Source organism: Odontesthes bonariensis, chromosome 17, assembly GCF_027942865.1.
Source record: "Odontesthes bonariensis isolate fOdoBon6 chromosome 17, fOdoBon6.hap1, whole genome shotgun sequence".
Taxonomy (NCBI): Eukaryota; Metazoa; Chordata; class Actinopteri; order Atheriniformes; family Atherinopsidae; genus Odontesthes; species Odontesthes bonariensis.
Window position 1 is genome coordinate 34915149 of NC_134522.1, and position 20833 is coordinate 34935981.

At 40.2% G+C, this 20833-nt stretch overlaps 1 protein-coding gene across 2 annotated transcripts in view; it reads right to left on the reverse strand.

The window, feature by feature from the left end:
- Nucleotides 1–20833, reverse strand: part of scfd1 (sec1 family domain containing 1) — a 52877-nt gene that overhangs the window by 23883 nt on the left and 8161 nt on the right. For both annotated transcript variants that reach the window (XM_075448319.1, XM_075448320.1), the window contains 10 exons: nucleotides 20769–20824; nucleotides 19404–19489; nucleotides 19042–19141; nucleotides 15691–15830; nucleotides 14316–14406; nucleotides 12650–12723; nucleotides 11783–11864; nucleotides 8925–9021; nucleotides 8576–8646; nucleotides 1515–1594 (listed from right to left, as the gene is read on the reverse strand). In XM_075448319.1, coding sequence (XP_075304434.1) covers nucleotides 1515–1594; nucleotides 8576–8646; nucleotides 8925–9021; nucleotides 11783–11864; nucleotides 12650–12723; nucleotides 14316–14406; nucleotides 15691–15830; nucleotides 19042–19141; nucleotides 19404–19489; nucleotides 20769–20824 — 877 coding nt within the window. The remainder of the gene's footprint in view (nucleotides 1–1514; nucleotides 1595–8575; nucleotides 8647–8924; nucleotides 9022–11782; nucleotides 11865–12649; nucleotides 12724–14315; nucleotides 14407–15690; nucleotides 15831–19041; nucleotides 19142–19403; nucleotides 19490–20768; nucleotides 20825–20833) is intronic.

Genomic DNA, 20833 nt, shown 5'->3' on the forward strand with positions numbered 1-20833 from the left:
ACTCGTGCAGTGCTGGTACAACCATGTGATGCAATACATTGTGTTTTATTGGACATTACAATTACAACAGGGAATTTGTAAAGATCATTTTCAGAATTTTTTTTTTAAAGTGAGGAAGTGATATGAAATTGGGATTCATTTCACTCCTCAGATGTCACGCCTGAGGTTAGAGTTGGACTAAAGGCTGCTACACCAAGGACTCAGCTTGTGTACATGTGCGTTAACAGGTGAGACATAGAGGTGCTTCAGTTTTCAGTCATTTCTAAAGAAAATGAAGAAATTCCTGAGAGCACACTTTTAATATTTGTGTTTTGAAAAATGTAAAGCACCAACTATGACTTACAAAACGACACAAAGAATTTTCCTCCATGTTGTGATATTCTAGACATGCTGATAAAGAAAAAAACTCAAATCAAATAAATCAATGTTTAAGCCCTACTGTAAATAAGGTGCACTTTTAATATCATATAGAAAGACAAATAATATAGAGCTAGACATGAAAACTATCAAACAGAAAAAATAGGGAGATACAACATGCACCACAATATATTTCCTTTTTATCATTATTAATAGAAACATTTTGGGGGGCAGTTTTTTGGCTATGTTGGCCGAGTAAAGCAAAAACAGTGATTTGCATGGAAACATGTTCTATGTGTTCAACAGTAGTTGCATAATATTAGAAGGTGCTACAGTGCTTAAGGTGCTTAAGTGCCTTGAGATGATGTGTTGTAATTTGGCGCTATATAAATAAAACTGAATTGAATTACACATTGTAGGGCTGTCTTGGCTGACATGCCTCTTTTACTGTCACATGGAGGTCTGGCACAACAGACCCTACAGGTGTAACAGTGTAGTGGCAGGTCAGGGTGGTGGTCAAATCGCTAATCTTGCTCTAAAAAAGCCTCCTGGACAAAAACGAAGCTACAATATATTTTTAGGTTTTTTGCATCATGTGAAATGTGCAAATTTAGTCCAATCATTAAATCTTGTAAGCTACTTTCAGGCAATGCTTAAAAATATTCTTAATATTCTTGACAAATGTGTACCCCAAAAACCACTTCAGAGAATTTCCCAGATTTAGGTTCATATACTTTGAGGCCGAGTATTAAAGAAAATGTTAGGTACATTGTTCATGGATTCAAATGGACTTGGTCTATTCTTCTCCAGAGCTCATTTGCTGTGTGCTGAAAATCCATAGCAACATTTCACCATAATTAAAAGTGATATGCAAACGTTTCACGAAGAATAACAGTCCCAATTGGTGAGATTTAATATGCCTGTCATTTTTACGCACATACACAGCTTTGTTTGAATGAGAATGAGTTAATTCTGTTGAATGTGCACAATAGGAGTAAAGCCTAAAAATTGCTGTCTGTCACTAGATTTTCAATTTGGTTTAAATCAGGCCATTCCAAGGATCTTCCAGGAATGATAGCTGAATACTAAAAAGTAAAGTTTCAGTTAAACAATACAAATAGACACGATTAGATCATTTTCAGAACAGACAGACTTACTTCCACTGTTTAATGTAGTTGAGGGGAGAAAGGTCACAACCTGTGTCCAACAAAGCCTTTTTGTACTGCTCCAAGTCAAACTGAAACACACACATGCACAAAGAAAAGAAAAATGTCAAAAATCACAACAATGAATTAATTAACGATTACAACTTGGGCCTTGTTTCCCCAACAGCACTGGACGGGTAAGTTGATGGTGAAATCAATCTTCAATGCTCCTCAACTTAGGTTGTTCCTCAAAAGCATTGGAGCACATTGCAATGATCAATTTTGGCTTCTAATCATTGGCGGTTTAATAGATTTCCTGCCAACTTCTTTTGTTCTTTTTGCTCTTTCTCACTTTAAAGATACGAAATACACAAGGATGTGCACAAGTAAGAGATGACAGGAACACAAGAGGCTTTCTAATGGTTTAGAAAGAATGAAATTAATGCCGACGCATAACAATATACAATTTATAACATCTCTGCATCATCACCAGCCATGTTCATTCCAACATTTCATTAATGTATGTTTCAGTTGTGCATTACTCATCACACAAACTATTGTTTTTAAAGGTTCCCTGCCAACAAAAAAACATGGACACAGAGTACTGTCTTCTGTCCATGTCTGCATGGCACCTCAGCCAGAAGGAATTACACAAGTGCTGAGCCACGTGAGAGTGGGAACAAAAGAGTGTGTGTCTTTGTGTATTTGCGTCCCAACAAATCTGTCAGAAAACGGAACTGCACCCTGGAGAGTCTGAAGCAAATAGAAGGGGTAAGAAAAAGGTGACAGACAAAAAGAAACTTACAAGAGGCCTAGAATTGGGAGGGATAAAGTGAAAAGGGGGATGATGACAGAGGGTGAGGGGATAATCCCAGAATGAATATCTGAAAGAGTGTCTTATGACTTGAACAACGGAGGACAAGAAGAGTCTGAGAGAACACCAAGATTCAGAGAATCCCAGAAAACCGACGTGGAGGCTTCAAACAAAGAAGTACAACAACCTTTTTCAGCTCAAATCAAATCAAATTCAGTTAAAGACGTTTGTGTGTGGCTCTTTTCTCAGCTGTAGGGGGAGACATTGGGCAGTGGTCCAAGGAACAGTGTCAGGTGGGGTGGGGTAAAAGGAACAGTGTCAGGTGGGGTAAAAGGAACAGTGTCAGGTGGGGTAAAAGGAACAGTTTCAGGTGGGGTAAAAGGAACAGTTTCGGGTGGGGTGGGGTAAAAGGAACAGTGTCAGGTGGGGTAAAGGAACAGTTTCAGGTGGGGTAAAAGGAACAGTGTCAGGTGGGGTAAAAGGAACAGTGTCAGGTGGGGTAAAAGGAACAGTGTCAGGTGGGGTAAAAGGAACAGTGTCAGGTGGGGTAAAAGGAACAGTGTCAGGTGGGGTAAAAGGAACAGTTTCAGGTGGGGTAAAAGGAACAGTGTCAGGTGGGGTAAAAGGAACAGTTTCAGGTGGGGTAAAAGGAACAGTGTCAGGTGGGGTAAAAGGAACAGTTTCAGGTGGGGTAAAAGGAACAGTGTCAGGTGGGGTAAAAGGAACAGTGTCAGGTGGGGTAAAAGGAACAGTTTCAGGTGGGGTGGGGTAAAAGGAACAGTGTCAGGTGGGGTAAAGGAACAGTGTCAGGTGGGGTAAAAGGAACAGTGTCAGGTGGGGTAAAAGGAACAGTGTCAGGTGGGGTAAAAGGAACAGTGTCAGGTGGGGTAAAGGAACAGTGTCAGGTGGGGTAAAAGGAACAGTTTCAGGTGGGGTAAAAGGAACAGTGTCAGGTGGGGTAAAAGGAACAGTGTCAGGTGGGGTAAAAGGAACAGTTTCAGGTGGGGTAAAAGGAACAGTGTCAGGTGGGGTAAAAGGAACAGTTTCAGGTGGGGTAAAAGGAACAGTGTCAGGTGGGGTAAAAGGAACAGTGTCAGGTGGGGTAAAAGGAACAGTTTCAGGTGGGGTAAAAGGAACAGTGTCAGGTGGGGTAAAAGGAACAGTGTCAGGTGGGGTAAAAGGAACAGTTTCAGGTGGGGTAAAAGGAACAGTGTCAGGTGGGGTAAAAGGAACAGTTTCAGGTGGGGTAAAAGGAACAGTGTCAGGTGGGGTAAAAGGAACAGTTTCAGGTGGGGTAAAAGGAACAGTGTCAGGTGGGGTAAAAGGAACAGTTTCAGGTGGGGTAAAAGGAACAGTGTCAGGTGGGGTAAAAGGAACAGTTTCAGGTGGGGTAAAAGGAACAGCTGCACTGTTTGCCATTAGCCTTGCTGGGTTTTTTTTTTTTTTTTTTTATATCAACAGTGGCATGCAGAGACCTTGGATCATTTCCTGAGCAGACATCCTGAATGAGCTCTCTGGAAACTAGCTATGTTGGCATTTCCATATATTATGATAGTCATCACCATTATTGATTTTTGAGAGCTGTATTTACTCTTTAAAAATCAACAGTCTCTCCAAATTTTAAACCTTTTTTTTGGTCCAAATCAACCTTCATTCACAAATCTTTTTCTTTTTTTCATTCTTTATAACGAAAATAATACATATGGCAAGACAAGCTATTTCCATTCGTTAAGTTAATTTCCGAAATTCCACGAAGGCTTAGCTCTACCTCTTGTCAGCATCTTTTATTGGGATTCAAATATACTTTGTCTTGTATTTTGGTCACACTTTTGTAACTGCACTGATCGTCCACAGTGGTCACCAACAGAGTGTGTCAGAGTATGGGCTTAGTTCAGACAATACTTCGGTGTCCATTGTTCTCTCTTTAGTCCAGTTTTGTCAAACCATCTTTTCCAATTTTTGCTAACAGAATTGCATAAAAAGGGTATGGAGCACTTTGCAGATGTAGTCATTGATAAATCTTTTGTATAATTTGAACACATTCCCCCTAAAAAAAAAAACTATTTCCCTTAGGCACATGAAATTAATATCTTTGATGCCCCTCTTAGGTTGGATTTGGCAGCAGATGACTGATATATATATATATATATATAGATATATATATATATCTATATATAGATATATATATATATAAAACTAACAAGTACAAGACCTGCTTCCACTTTCTTCTGGTATGCCAGGCATGAGCGACTTAAAGGGATACGCCACCCCCAGGCCAAATTAAGTGTATCCCCGCATTCCCGAGACCCCGACTTCCTCAAACAAACCAGCGTGAAGTAGCCAGGGACAACCCAGACAACCGTGGCTAGCTAGCCAGACTGGTTGTTTATACAATAGTTATACAACTACCGTAGTAACCACACTGATTCAAACCACACCAATACTCTAGCTCGCTAGCCACGGTTGTCTGGGTTGTCCCTGGCTACTTTATGCTGGTTTGTTTGAGGAAGTCGGGGGTGGGGATTCCCAATGACGTAGCGGGGAGTGTGCGTCGGCTGTGTTTTCCGCACCGGAAACTAGTTCCCAAACCGACATGAGCAAACCAAGCCTTGCGTGTTGATTTACACAGTCATTTGCACTCGATGTGAAAGTACAACACTCACACAGTAATTAGAAGGTAAATCAAGTAAATTAATTCACGTTGGGCGAAATATTTCGATTGGCGACGCTAGCATGTATGTATTACGCGAAACCAAGCAGTGGTCAGTGCTGTGAGATTCGGACAATGCCTGGGTCGCCAGGAAAACGCTCCCACACACTTATTTATGTCTCGGGAATGCAGGGATACACTTAAAGGGGAACTCCGGGGTATTTAAAACATTACAACAATATTACTGGGCATGTATTGTTGTAATGTTTTAAATACTTGAACGCAGTTTTTCTAGAGAAGATAATTGTTTTGTATATGGGATTATCGTCCATCGATTCTTTTGGGCTTTCACATGCGCGAGCCTACAACTAACCGGTGAGTTACATGCTGTTTATAAAGTTGTTTTGTAACGTCCCCATGCCAGTAATGTGAGAACCATGCATATGGTTTTGATGGTAAGGCTTGTGACTTTATTGTCGGATGGTTTATAAAGTGGTGTGACGTTTCTGCAGTGTGCAAGTTGTTGTTTTACGTGGAAGGGTTAGCGCTTGCCCCTAGCCACCACGTATTAGCCTCGCATGACAGGCTGAGCGAACAGCGCTATCTCCACACAGGGAGCGCAGATTTGCACCGGTCTGTGTCCTACTATCAGTATTTGACAACCTCTAGCAATGGAAATGCGCTTCAAATGCCCCGGAGTTCCCCTTTAATTTGGCCTGGGGGTGGCGTATCCCTTTAAGGAAACGTGAAATTCTGGAATATTGTGTGGGAGGGGTAATGGAAACAAGAGTGTATATCATGTTCTTTTTTTTTTTTTTTAAAGAATGCTATAAAATAACCAAAACAACATGAAAGCAATCAAACTTTCTGACATGTGAGCAACTGTGTTCGAGGTCTATTTTGTCCACAAAGATGCTATTGTTTTAATTTCCCATCCTTCTGTCCTTGTTTTGTTCACTGACATAAACATGGAAATGCAGATGGATCACAGAAAGTATTCAGTTCTCTAGAGGTTTCCTCCATCCGTGACCCTTTTATTTTGACCAAAGTCAACCACACAGAAACAAAACCTTAACCACAACCCTCAAGTCACAGTGTCAGGGCTGAACCAGGTCAGGACTCACACACTATGAATAAATCACATGAATCATTCAGTTTCTCACATGACAAAAAAAATCTACTTCACCACTGGAATTTGGAACAAAGTCATAACAAGAAACAGGTTATTTTGATCATGGATGTTGGTGTATTTAGACACTAACAATGCTGTTATCTTTCATTAGTCATCAGAAAAGATTTGCAAATATTTAGTCAGGAGTGACTGTGCTGATGTCATTGTAAAGTAAATATGCTCGGTCTTATCAATGAAGCTCCAACACAGAGCAAAGGTCACCTACAAATGGCTCCCTTTTGGGACTGATGTATCTCAGGAGGGTGCGGAGTGCTTGTACACTAATTCAGAGGTTTGTTGGTTTAACCCAGTGGTTCCCAAACTTTCTCTGCTGGGCCCCTTTTGGTACATAAGAAATCTTTTGCAGGTGAGGCCAAAGGCAAGATGCGTGTCATCATATCTTCTTTTCTTTGCCATGGAAGGAAATTGCTTTGGAAGCACATTTGGCAATGCTTCGTCCTCTGCTTTGCGTTTAGGTGGGAGCCCCATCAAAAACTTTTCCATGTTATGCTATCAGTGTCATTTATTGATTGATTCATTCATGCATTCCATCCGCACGCCCCCCTGCAATTGCCCCCCAGTTTGGGAACCACTGGTTTAAGCCAGTGTTTCCCAACCCTGGTCCTTAAGGCACACTGCCCTGCATGTTTTCCATGTTTCCCTGCTCCAGCACACCTGATTCAAATAATTGGGTCAGGTCTTAAAGCTCTCCAGAAGGCTGAGGACGACCCGTTCATTTGAATCAGGTGTGCTAGAGCAGGGAAACATGGAAAACATGCAGGGCAGTGTGCCTTGAGGACCAGGGTTGGGAACCACTGGTTTAAGCTATGGTTTCTCCAGTCCATGTCTTTAAATGCCATTGAGCATAATGCTGAATGCCAGAATTATCCCATGATTTTCACTGGTAGGTGTCTCTGTCTGATAGAGAAATAGATTTAAGGCATAGGACAAAAAGGACTGTAAGAAAGTATGTGCGAATCTGACTTTCATTTAAAAAGCGATACGAGATAAGCACAATGAATTAAGTCCATTTGGGGAAGTTTCTCCTGGGCTTGATTTTCTTTTTGTAGCAAACATTTTCAGCGACAAATTTAAAAGTAATGCACGTGAAAGTTCCTTTGAATGTAATACCAAGAAAAGTTGAATAAATGTCCAGGTGGTTCAGGAAAACTGTAGGCTTCAAAATGTAAACACGATTATTTCATCAGTATGAAAGAAAACGTGCAATGATTGACAGAGCGACAAAAATTAGAGGTCATCAGTGTGACTAATCCTGATCCACCAATTGATCTTTATGGAGGTCACAGCCAAGTGCAATGTATTTCAATTTGAAAGTATTTCACTGTGAAGTTGCCATTTGTCAAAATTGCCTTTAACAAATTAGATTTTCTTTCAGAAATTTTTGCTCAGATCATACAAAAGCTCGCTGTCAAGTGAACCCAAAACACATTGCGCTCCTTATTTGCTGCTGGCTGATCCCAGCTAAGTGGGGTGTTGTTTTTGTTTCTGCTGTCAGCGTTTCTAGATTCAGACAACTGAGATGTTAGATCCAAGTTCTAAGTGTCCAGCTCAGATAGAGAAAGGGAGGCGACTGGCCCAGCAGGTGATCTCAGTTTGCTACCCTTAGAAAGCTCCAATGTCATGTTCCTCAGGACAATCAGACCTCGTGGTGGACACAGAACTCTTGAAGAGATAAGACATCCTTAATCATAGAAAACATTTAGATTTAGGGGAAAAAAAGAACCATTTTCTTAAAGCGCAAGACCTCATTCATAGATATTAGTTACACTTAATTTGTTGACATATAATGACATTAAGCCTAATACACATAGAAATGGGATTTTTAAGACTGTATCTAGAAAAATCTAACTGCTTTTTCACAACAGACTGATTGATTCTAAATCTATCTCAATGTTATGGCTATTTTTATCTCTTTTACCAATTTCATGTACAAAGATTGAAATATAAAAATGAATAAGTTAAATGGAATAAAATGTGTCCAGTATTGAAGGGAAAAGCTTAACACAGTTCTAAAGGGGAAAATCTATATATTTGGCATATTTCTTTTAATAGGAACAAGCAATTCTAAATTTAAACATGCAATTACAATGTTTTACTGTGATAGGATTTCTAGGAGTGTGAAAGTATCATCAGAAAGATCTAAGACCTTTCTTTGTTAAAAATCTAAATTTCTAAAATAGCCTTAAATTGTGAAACTTTATTTTCTGACCCTGAAAAGGCAATGGAGATACAAATCAGACACAAATTAATAAAAAAAATAGTAAAACTAAATTAATCTCAATCAAAACCTGTAATCTACTGAAACAAATTCCTTAGCTTACCTTGCATTTCTCATGCCTATCTTTAAGTGGTTTTTGTTAGCCTGGCATTTTGTAACATTGGTGTTGGTGTTTTGCTTTGTTGTGGAGTTGCATTACCTCTGAAGGAGCCTGCTGAGCAGTGATGTAGTAGATGAGGAACAGTCTCATTTTATCTTCTGGGGTCCCAGCTGAAAAACACAGTTTATCGAGTTGGTTTCTGTGGGATGGGTTTACTAAGTGTAAGATGATAAATGGAATATATTCTGTATGAATGTTGTATTATACTGAAATACCATTTGACCATTTTCTGACATTTTTGACAAACTCAAATAGTGGAACTATTTTAAATCAACTTACAATTACTGATTTCATACATATGTATGTATGTATGTATGTATGTGTGTGTCTGTGTCTGTGTACGTGTGTGTGTATGTATGTGTGTGTGTGTGTGTGTGTGTGTATATACCATCTGGGTCACTGATGATGTCCAGCAGTGATTTGTCTAAGGTTGATTTGCTCATCAGTTTCTCTTCGTATTCAAAGTAAACATCAAGTTTACGACTCTGAAAATAGAAACATAAACTTACTACGAATACAGCACTCACACTATAAACTGCAGAGGTTTTCAAACTTATTCTGACCAAGGCACACGACAGGGCAGACCTGATTCATATACAGATACAGTCACTTCAAGCAGCCTCTCCCAGGCACCAGCCAGCTAGTTCCAGGCCACCTTCAAGTCATGAGGAGTCTCCCCTTCCTTTTAAACCTTACCAGTCCCAATTCATTCACAGGTCAGAGATGATGAGATTATCAGAGTCTCTGTTACTCTGAAACTATCATGATTTTCAAATAATCGCTTCTATCATAAAATCTAATAACTCTGTTTGAATTTCCTTTGAAAGGACATTTAGAATTTGTTCAGAAGATTAAACTTCAAGGGCTATTTGAAGATGTTCTTCAAACGTTCATTTAGCTCAGATTTGGAGTGGTCAAATCAAAATAAACATGATTTCTTCAGTACGTTTGTGTTTAAATATACAGAACAATCTTTACTAACTATTTTTCCCCAAAAACTTAAAATAACATGTTACAAATATTACAATTTTTTTTAAAGTACTTAGACATGAGAAAATACTAACAAGTTAGAATTTTGTAGGAATGATTTAGTTTACATTATATGGAATAGCAAGCAGAGGCTTTTTTATGTCCAAAATGCATGAGGGAAACTGGCCAAACATATGGAAGAAGATCCTCTGGTCAGATGAGACCAAATTGAACCTTTTGGTGAAATCGAAAACCTCTCATCATCTCAAAAACACCATTCCCACAGTGAAGCATGGTGGTGGTAGCATCATGCTATGGGGATGTTTTTCCATCAGTAGGGACTAGAAAACAGGATTATGCTAAATACAGGGATAGTCTTGAGGAAAAGCTTCTCAGTCTTCCAGAGATTTGAGACTGGGACGGATATTCATCTTTGCTCAGAAAGCCTCAGTGTCAGGGTTTTGGTCATTTTTTTTGGCCTTTTTGTTACTAATTTGTCCTTTCTTCTCTCTTTAGGGATTGCCTGGATACACTCACAAGGGTCAATATAAATCCGGAGGGGGGCAGTGTCCGAGTCTCCACCACCATCTCCAGTCTAATAATGTTGCCCTCCTTGCTTTAGCTTTCTAGTTAACTATAAGTTGAGTTGGGAGACACTGGTAGTCTTTTGGTTTTGATTCTTTTAGGTTAGTCTGTGAATTTTGAAGTTAGGAGAGCAGCCAAAACCCAATGGCTCACTGCACAGTTGGTTTTGCAGCATGGTCTCACGTTTGTTCATTTTGACTAAGGCTCCCATCTCCCTTATGGGTTTTGGTTCGTTAATTATTAGTCTGTATTAAACTTCTTCTGAATTGTTCAGTCCTTTGGGTCTTTTTTTTTTTAGGCACTGAAACAACCTACCATAAGGACAATGGGCCTCATGCAACAACCGTTCGTACGCACAGATTTTTTTCTTAAGTCGTGCGTACGAATGATTTAAGAGAATTTGCGCATTCACCATTTTTTTCGTAGTTTTCTTTCAGATACGAACAGAATTTAGTGATCCAGACCTGTCGTAGGAGTCACGTAAAATAGTCTGCTGTTATTCCAATCAAGTTTGCTTCACTAATGGATTGTATATTTAATTACTTTGAAGATATCATAAATAAATATATACATTATACCCCATAATGATGCTGACATTATTCTGTGTGACTTAAACTATGCACTAATTGAAGGTTAATTTGACTCTGTATATAACAAGGTCTATGGGAAGCGTAACCAGCGGCTGACTTGTTACTTTTGGATGCCTTAGCGCGTCAGGCTCTTGGAAGAGAGTGTGTGTTCCAAGACCGTGTAGATGTCCTTGCGGTGACAGACGAATGGCTGACATCACGATTTAGACTGCCAAGGACTGTGCTGCTGCAAATATGCAGCTTGCTGAGCCACAACTCCAGAGAGAAACACGCCGATCAAACCCAATTCCACCACATGTCCAGGTCCTCACCACCCTTGGATTTTTGGCCGCTGGAACCTTTCAGAGGGAGATTGGAGACAGATCGGGGGTGTCCCAGTCCTCTATGAGTCGTGCGCTCCCCTTGGTCATCAAAGCTCTCATCACTAAAAATGACAGATTTTCCTTTTTGGATCTCTGAAAGCAGAACTTCAGTCTCAGAGCCCCTAAAGTTGGTTTTTTTGCACCTTGATGCCATTCTCATGACTCAACACTTCCTGGCACAGGAGAGAGGAAGCGTAGCCTTATATGGTATTATTTTAGGGGTGGAGTATGCAAATCTACTATCCTCATGCACGTGCAGTTAAATACGCACGGGTGGCATTCATCAATTACGCAGGTCGTTTACACAGTTTTTCTGAAGTTAAGAGCGTTTGATGAATCTGACGTGGCGTGTTCGTAGTAGTGAAGGTGAAGGTCAATGGAAAGTGTAAATAGTGAGTATAAAAATATAAAAATACAAAAATGTTCTCGCATGAGGGAAAATGATCCAGAGCATACTGCTAAAGCAACACTTGAGTGGTTTAAGATGAAACATTCAAATGTCTTCTTAAATGTCTGGTGGAAACTCGGGGCTTAAGTCAGAGGCCCTAACAGTTATGTGCAAAGTTTAAAAAGTAACTATGTTTGAATGGTTAGGAGAGGTGCGCCTCTGTCAACAAAAAGAAGTTAACCAGGTCGGCAGTAGGCCAAACCTTGAATGTAGTTAATCTATGTCTACAGCAGGTTTGAGTTAAACCTTGGGTAGAGTCTCACCCTCATGCAACAAAGTGACTGCTTTGTACCTTGATGTGGTCAAGCACTGCAGTGGCAACATTGGTGTGAAGATCGATCAATCTTTTCTTTTCAAGAAGCTCAGGCAGAGAGCTACAGGAAAAAGAAGAAAATGCATTATTTAACTTCAAAATTACATTAAACACTTGAGCTATCCATTCGATGGAAATTACACAATTGGAAGACTCAACAAACACAGTATGTTAGAGTTCAACAGAGAACTGATTCCAAAGTTTAATGGTTTAAACTGACTTTGAACTTGTTGAAAAACAGGTTTAATTCATTGGCTCTGTTCTGACTCTTTTTCCTCCCTGACCACACATACCACACATTGTTCTACATGAGCTTTCTCTGCAGCTTCTTCCTGTACACGTTCCTGCTCTCTAAGATTCATTTTAAGGTCTCTCTGTACACTCCTCAATAACTTACTGTCTCCATGAATTAAGGCTATCTTCTGTGTGTTCAGCAGCTCCTTCAGGTCAACAAAAACCCAGGGCTATTTAATGGTAATGTTATACTACAATTCTGAATATTATCACGTTATTTAAATTCTTTTAGATTTAATAATGACAACACAAGATCCCCCACTTCAAACGTGACCTTTTTATGCTTCATTATCATCGCCTTCATGACAAATGCCACACCTGCCCTACCATCGAATTCAAGTTACAGTAAAGAAGTTAAAGGCAAGGGAACACACGAATGAATGAATTCATAGATAAATAAATAAAGCCACAGCAGGAAAGACTGACATGACTGGTGCATGAGCATAGTGAAATATCTTTCAGTAAGTGTTGAAAAGAAACTCTAATGTAGATGTTATTGGGGTTCAGAAGGTTAAATGAAGGGAATAATTCGGCTTAAATGGTTTTCATTACCTGACAGCAGAGGTGAGCTTGGCTGTGTTGTCTGACAGCATGCTGATAGCTCCTTCATCCTCCCCCTCTAAACCCTGGACAGAAGAAAATATGACATGTTTAAACATGTAACTGACATGCAGCATTCCTGTTGCCATGGTTATTTATCATAACAGATGTGAAAAAGTTACCAACAGATATCATTCCAGCAGCACAGCACTCAAACCAGTGTAGAAAAATATCTGTGTTTTCATCATTTGAAAATCCGGTAAAAAGTAAAGAAAGACACAATATGTTCAAAGCTACTGCAGCAGGCTGCCACTATCAGACACCATTCTAGAACTTCAGCAACAGTAACAGAGGCAGAACAGGCCAAGTGTGTAAGGGGAATCCAGCATGGTGGAACACACAAAATCAACAACACTGTCACCTGTAAGCTGATTCTGTGACGCCGGCTTTATATGTGTCAGCACGCAATGATACGGTGCTGAGACACCTCCGCTCTGGAGCGGTTAGGAGCTGAGTGTGAAGCGGCCGGGATGAGGGTCAGCTCTTCCAAATCAAAGGCCATGGTTCGCAATCGGAAAAATGTGGAATGCTCTTTCCAGGTTGGGGATGAGTCCTTGCCTCAGGTGGAGGAGCTTAAGTATCTGGGCATCTTGTTCACAAGTGATGGCAGGTTGGAGCGAAAGATGGACTGACTGATTGGGGCTTTGTCAGCGGCAACGAGGGCGCTGCTCCAGTACATCGTGGTGAAGAAGGAATTACTGGTCTATCTTTGTTCTAACCCTGACTTATGGTCACGAGATCTGGATACTGACCGAAAGAATGAGACTGTGGATACAAGCGGCTGAAATGGGTTTCCTTTGGACGGTTGCTGGGCTCAGCGTTACAGATAGGGTGAGGAGCTCGGCCATCCAGAGGGAACTCAGAGTAGAGCCGCTGCTCCTCCGCATCGAAAGGAGCCAGCCGAGGTGCTTCGGGCATCTGGTTAGGATGCGTTCTGGTTGCCTCTCTTTGGAGGTTTTCCGGGCACGTCCTACTGGGAGGAGGCCCCCGGGGCAGACCCAGGACTCGCGAGAGGGATTATATGTCTCTTCTGGCCTGGGAATGCATTGGGATGCCCCAGGAGGAGCTGGAGAGTTTGGACTCTCCTGGACCTGTTGCCCACGTGACCCGACCTCAGATAAGTGGATGAAAATGGATGGATGGATGGATCACCAAAAGGAGAATCAAACAACAACCACACATTGCAATCTTGTATTAAGCTAGAATGGACACAGATTCCTCTGAAAAACTGCAATAAGTATCCTTAGTTTCCAAAATACAAAAAAAAAGTCATTAAAAAAAGGCTGATCTAACACAATGGTAAACGCGTCTCTATTAGGACTTCTGAGTGTGTCATTGACCATTCAAGATTTGTTTATATTTCATAAAAACAATGAAGTTGGTGACTACAGTCATTTCCTTTGTACTTGTGTGTGTTAAATAAGGTTAAAGGTTCAAATTAAAATTTATAAAAAAAAAAATAAAAAAATAAATAAAATAAAAAAATCACAGGTTTAGGTTTTTGTTCAATTTTAGAAAACATTCCACCTGTTCTGTCAATGAGGTATGCAACAGACAACATTTTCTTTTCTTTTTTTTAACTATAGCGACCACCTGGTTATTTGTGTAGGTGTCTCACCATGATGCTCTTCAGGCGCTTCACCTCGTCCTCTTGGGCTCTGTATGTGTCCAACTCCTCCTGAACAGACTCTGCCACTTCTGGGAATGGACTGTAACAAACAGCCAACACATTACAACTGAACTTAGCCTGTCACAGAGCACTCACACCAGTCCTAATGATATCATTTAAGAGTGGTGCGTGCATTTTTGTAGAAATGTGTCCACTCGTTTCTCCATCCTGAGCCATCCAACCTTGGTCTGGTCATGACTCAAGGCTGGCCTTAGCATTTTGTTTTCAGTCAATGTTTATTTCTTATTTTTCAGTTATTCATTCACTTTTAAAAACAAATGATTATGTTACAAAAATACTCACACATTTTACATGCCACTTCTTATTTTGGAATGTTAGCCTAATAATTGTCTCAGAACAGCTGTTTCACCTAAGCTATTTCCATCAAGGAAAAACCTAAAGGCAAAAAAGAGGTAGAGCTAAGCTGGTTGACTGGGCTTCCAGTGCTCCATTTGTGTGAATGCCTACAAAAGCACAAAAATTGCAGTTGGCAAGTTGAGATACTAAACTAAAGACTGGCACTATTAAGAATCATATTACCGACTTATTCAGCATGTGAAGATTTTCTCTTTTTTTTTGGAACATTTTTATGTTAGCTTAAAGTTTTGATTTTCAACATACAGAAATGGATATTAATATAGTTTATTCAGTATCAAGATGGACATTCTGGTATCGTGGTCACTCTCAGATCTTCATTTGTGTGTATATTTCAAGTAATATCTTTATTGCTGCATCAACATTTAAAAAGCAAATTTTGGTGAAACGGCCAATATAAACCCAGAGACCAGGGCTTTCCATTCAGTTGATGTCACTGCCAAAAAGGTATTGCAATGTAAACACAAATGCCAGCCTACCAGTGAAATTAATTATTCCTATCATAATTTTGGTTATTATTAATTTGTGGGTTCTTGTCTTCTCCTTTCAGAAGGCAGAAAGTTAGGTATAACCCTCCTGGTCAGAGAGGTACAAGAAAATGAATACGGATCCACAAAAGTAAAATAAAACATCAATAATCTTTTAAATCTTTTACCTCCCCTTGTTCATAATTCCTAAGTGTTTTGGCTGGTCAACTTTACAAAACATACCTCAGAAAGTGTAACTGGTCTTTCTTTGAGGACATCCACAGCCTAATGTGTCCCTCAAAAATGACTGCAGCAGTCTAAGAGGGTTGGTCTTAGCATAAGATCCCTCCACACCCTACATATACATATACATATGTACATGTTTTCTATTTCAGGGAAATTACTACACACACATTTACTCAAACTTTCTAGAATGTTGGTGAACTAGTCATAAATGAAAGACTTGGTCTTCAGGAACTGACCTGCCCTTATGTTTCTGCCAAAACTTGTCAGCTGCAGTGAGGTCATAGATCTTCTTACTCTTCTTCTTTGGTCTCGCGCCGGCAGGTGATGGTTCTGTCCCCCCGCCTTCCTCCATCATCACCCTGTTCAGATGGAAATCCTAGTGGACACAGATAAAAATCAAGCATTATGTAAACAACTGGAGACTTGTGATCACGCCCCAATCTCAGTGCATCCCAATTCGTACTGAATGAATTCACTTGTGATCTGATTACCTGGGATATAATAAAGATTCAGTGCCACAATGTTAAAATAAATATACAATTTTAAAAAGGTCTATAAAGGTTCCGAACCATTCAGGCTAATCTTTGTAATATTAAACCTGCTTTGTGTCTAAAAAGCGAAGTCATAAAAATGAACAACGTACCTTTACAATTCCTTAGCTCATAGATGGTTCACAGAAATAATTTGGTATAAAAAATAAAAGATTTAAAAATTTGAATTGAAAAGTTTAGAAAAAAAAAGGTTGAGGTTAAAAATGTTAGTTACAAGGAGTGAATAGGATTCATGTAGGAATAAAAAAATTAAAAAAAACACAGATATGATACAAAGCTATTTCATCTACGAACTAAATATTCTGACTTTGTAAAGTATACCTAAAAAAACTAATAAATAAAACTAATGTAGTAAAGGGAAGCATACAGGTCAACCAAGGAAGAGGTCAGAGAGCCAGGATAGAACACTCAAAGCAATATGTCTGAAAATAGAAAATGTCCAACAGAAGAAATGAAACAGAAACAGGAGCCAATGTTTGTGAGAGAACTGTAAGAAACCGGCTGGAGGAAATGGGATTTCCATCCAGAGAAGCAAAAGTAAAGCATCAGTAACACCTGAAGAGAAGAGAAGCAGGTCCCAGTGGCTGAAGAGAAGCAGCCATGGACTGTGGATGGTTGGAAGGAAGAGAGACTCAGAGATTAATCACCAATCTGCTCTGGACAAGGAGATGATCCTTGGTCCAATGAAACATAGAAAGATGAAAACAAGCAGATTTCCTCCATCATGGATGATATGGGGCTGGTGATGGACCAGGGGAGATGGCAGCCATTAGCTCTGCAGGAAACGTGCAGGAGGACACTTTTCTCATCACATCAGTCAAGAGGTTTGGTGATGCTGAGCTCAGTTTTCAGGATGATGATGATGATGCATCTCTCCACAGAGCAGAGAGGGTTCAAACTTTTCTATCAGCTCAATGACATGGCCAGCAGTGAGGTTTACAAATCATCCCCTTATTTAGGCATTTTGTGCCTTTAAGATTGGACTACTGTAATTCTTTATTATTGGGCTGTCCCACATATTCTCTGAAAAGCCTTCAGTTGATCCAAAATGCTGCAGCCAGAGTTTTGATGAGAACTAACAGGAGAGATCATATTTCTCCAGTTTTAGCTTCTCTTCATTGGCTCCCTGTTAAATTCAGAATAGAATTTAAGATTCTTCTCCTTACATATAAAGCTCTTAATGACCGAGCTCCATCATATCTTAAAGATCTCATTGTAAGATATTTTCCTAACAGAGCACTTCGTTCCCAAACTGCAGGTTTACTTGAGGTTCCCAGAGTTTCTAAAAGTAGAATGGGAGGCAGAGCCTTCAGTTATCAGGCCCCTCTCTGTGGAACCAGCTGCCAGTTTGGGAGGCAGAGCCTTCAGTTATCAGGCCCCTCTCTGTGGAACCAGCTGCCAGTTTGGCTTCAGGAAGCAGACACCCTCTCTACCTTGACCTTTCCTGTCCAGCCTATTGAGGCAGATGGCTGCCCTTCCTGGTTCTGCTGGAGGCATTGAGGAAGGAGGATTGAATATATGAAGTTTGGATGCAATCTGGTGGTTTCTTAGATGGGCAAGATTTTTTAAATTCTTTTTTTTTATAGGCATTGTATGAATTGGACAAATTTGGATTTGATTGGCTTGAATTGGACTGTATCTTTGAAGTGCCTTGAGATAGCGTTGGTTGTGATTTGATGCTAAAAACAACTGTGCTGCAGCAGAAAGGTTGTTGGTGTGAGTCCCATGATGCAGCAGTTCAGCAAAGCACATGCCACACACAATGCTCCGGGTGGGAATCCAGTCATACTGTGGTTACCGCTGCCACACTTCACATGCACTCCATCACAACACTGAACAATCACAGCGAGCTGTCTCACTGACAGATCTGTGACACTCATCTTACATACGGAATCACCTGAAAAGACCCCCGCGGTGCATCGCATATCCATTATAGAAAGATGATTGGCTTGGTTTATAAGGGCACTTGGATGTGATCGAGCTTTTGCAGTGGTTGCACAAAATTATGGAACAGTTTAACTCTCACTCTCCAAGTGAGTTTTACTGTGAATCTCTTTTGGAGTGCTTGACAAAGGTTTCCGACTGTAATCCCATGTCTGTGTGGTTATATCAGCTATTGATGCGCTTCTTGATCCCGTGCCTTCTGAGGGATCACTGGGCATGCACAACTGCTCTTTGCATACTGAAATGATTCCATATTCCTTAGTTAGATTAGGATCTGCACAGTAGGAAGAGAAATAAGGAAGTAAATCCTTACTAAATTGTTTTCAAACAGCTCAATACTTTTCTCACACAAGCTGGAGATCCTCATCCTATCATTACTACTCAGAGGCTCAACCTTTCATGGATACTGTAGACATTACCTGTTTGACATAACGTTGTGTTTTCACTCATTTAACTCTTAGTTAGTACCCTATAGTAAGCCCAAAATTAACTCCCGTGATCCCACGTGATCGTTACTTTTGATATGACAATAGGTTTCAACGCAAGCACAATTTTCTTCTTTCGATCTGTTAGAAACCTCTGGGAACAGCTCAAGTTGGAAACGGCTGAGTTTGTTTGAAGTCCGGGCTAGAATAAATGCTACGGGTGGCTTTGCATTCTGCCCATTGTCATGGACTATAGAAGAGCCAGAGGAGTTAGCAGAGCCAAATGCAGGACAGAGAAGGCGTGGCCAACAGATGGTCTTTGAAGATGAATTAAATAAAAACTGAAAATCTCAAGGAAAAATTACTCAGGAACTCAAAAGGATACAGCATGAAATGACCCAACAATGACCAACTGAAAACCAGGAGGATATATACACAGAGGGAGTAATGATGGGATTTAAAACAGGTGAAAGCAATCAGAAACCAGATGTAACACAGGAGAGGAGGTAAAGTAAAGTAACAGGATTACCAAAATAAAACAGGAACATAGAACACAAAACCCCATGGATCATGACATCCATCTCTTGAATGGACCTCAACGTTTGTTGTCAACACAATGCCAAACAAGGCAGCACAAACATGGTAAGACAGATGACTGACATCTTACCAGGACATCATGGATCAGCGCCTGATAGGTCCAGGTGTGGTGAAGGGGTGTGGCCATGTCCATGTTACGGTCTGCTAGTACAAAAAGGGGCCTCTGGAAACTGGTAAAGAGATGACAATGAAGCAATTATGGCTCTAATTTAAACTTTTTAAGCACCGCATCATGGGAGATGGAGTCCTCCTTCCCTCACCAAGCAGCCTATGATATCTCAGATTCATAAACTGATTTCAAGTTTGACCTGTTGTAACCTAAAATCCTTAGTGAATAACACATTTTTACATGGGACAAAAACTAAAATATCTTTAGTTTTTCAAAATAGTGAAAGTAATGGATGAAAATCAAGCGGCTGCTTGAATACTGACCTGAACTGTCCTGCAGCCATACTATCTCCAGTGAACAGACTATTTCTGGCATCGCGCAGGTTCTCACGGAGCTTTTTATCCAGCTTCTACACACAGCAGACAAGATTTGGCACAAAGAAGTTGAAATTCAGCAAAATATTACCAGAAAGGTAAATGTGAATTTTGTATGGACAATATGATATTGTAAATGTGTGAGTTTACAGAGTGACAGCGTGAAATGAAGACAGGCTACTGAATGAGATACTGATATAGCCATAAATTCAGTTAAGGCTAGTTTAACAGAAGTTTAGGCTAAACGGAGAAAAATACCTCAAAAAGTCTACAACTCTAAACCAGTAAAAACCATTCAACATTCTTTGGTCTACCAAAGGGCTATCCAAAGCCTTAAATGAATTATGAATCTTTGAAAGTATCAACAGAATCTGAAACATCTGAGGAGTCAGGAGCCACACAAATAAATGAGTGATGATGAGTGTCACACCAAACCCTTTAAACTGGGGGTTTAAAGGGTTATTCCTGCTGAGTAACCAGGCCAAGCCTCTCTCATGAGCATCCAAAGATGGTTTGAATTTCTCATGACACGTTTCAAGAGCTGTTTGAAAGTTAATAGCTGCTCAGCTATGAGTACAGAACATTTAAATATAGACCTTTGTACAAAACATCAAAGACCTTAATGACCAAATACCATTCAAGCATAATCATTTATTCCTCATCTGCAACAGAGGAAGGAAAGCAAGGAGAGTTATGGATGACAGCCAGGCAGGTGGAGACTGCTGCACAGCACTGAGTTTCCCAGGGGAGTCACCGTAGGGGGACCCTGCACCTGGCCTCTATGTTCCACCTGACATGGAGCAAGCCACTTAGAGTCCAGACATTGGATTTCAGGTGGTATGGGGACACAGGGTTGGCCATTGGATGATGAAGCCCAGAAGGGTGCTATGACCACATACAACCTACTTTACAGGGCAAAAGTTGCACCCAGTCTCAAACTTGCTTGATCGCTCGAACTGTTCATCTCCCCCAAACATCACTAACTGTGTGTGCGTTTCTTTCCTTCATGCAGGCATTTTTGTGTCTGAAGCTTCATGTTTTATATATCAGACTTTTTAGGTTTCTCTCTGAGTAAAGTGCCATTAGATTTTTTTTTAATTGATGAATTGAAAAAATATATTAAAAAAAAGAAGAAAAAAGTCTTTGATCAAGAATGAATTGACAGCATTATATCAGAAACTATGCAAAGATCTGCATTTCATCCTGCACGGGCGAGTTTTTGTCTGAGCAACCTTTACAACTGACTGTTTGACCATTTAAGTCAAAACAACATTCAAATAGGCTTTTACTTTGGGAAAGTTGGAGTGAACTCACCACAGCAACCATCTCTGCAGCATTTCCCCGAGGACAGCGGATTATCGGCACCGCACCTGACCAAC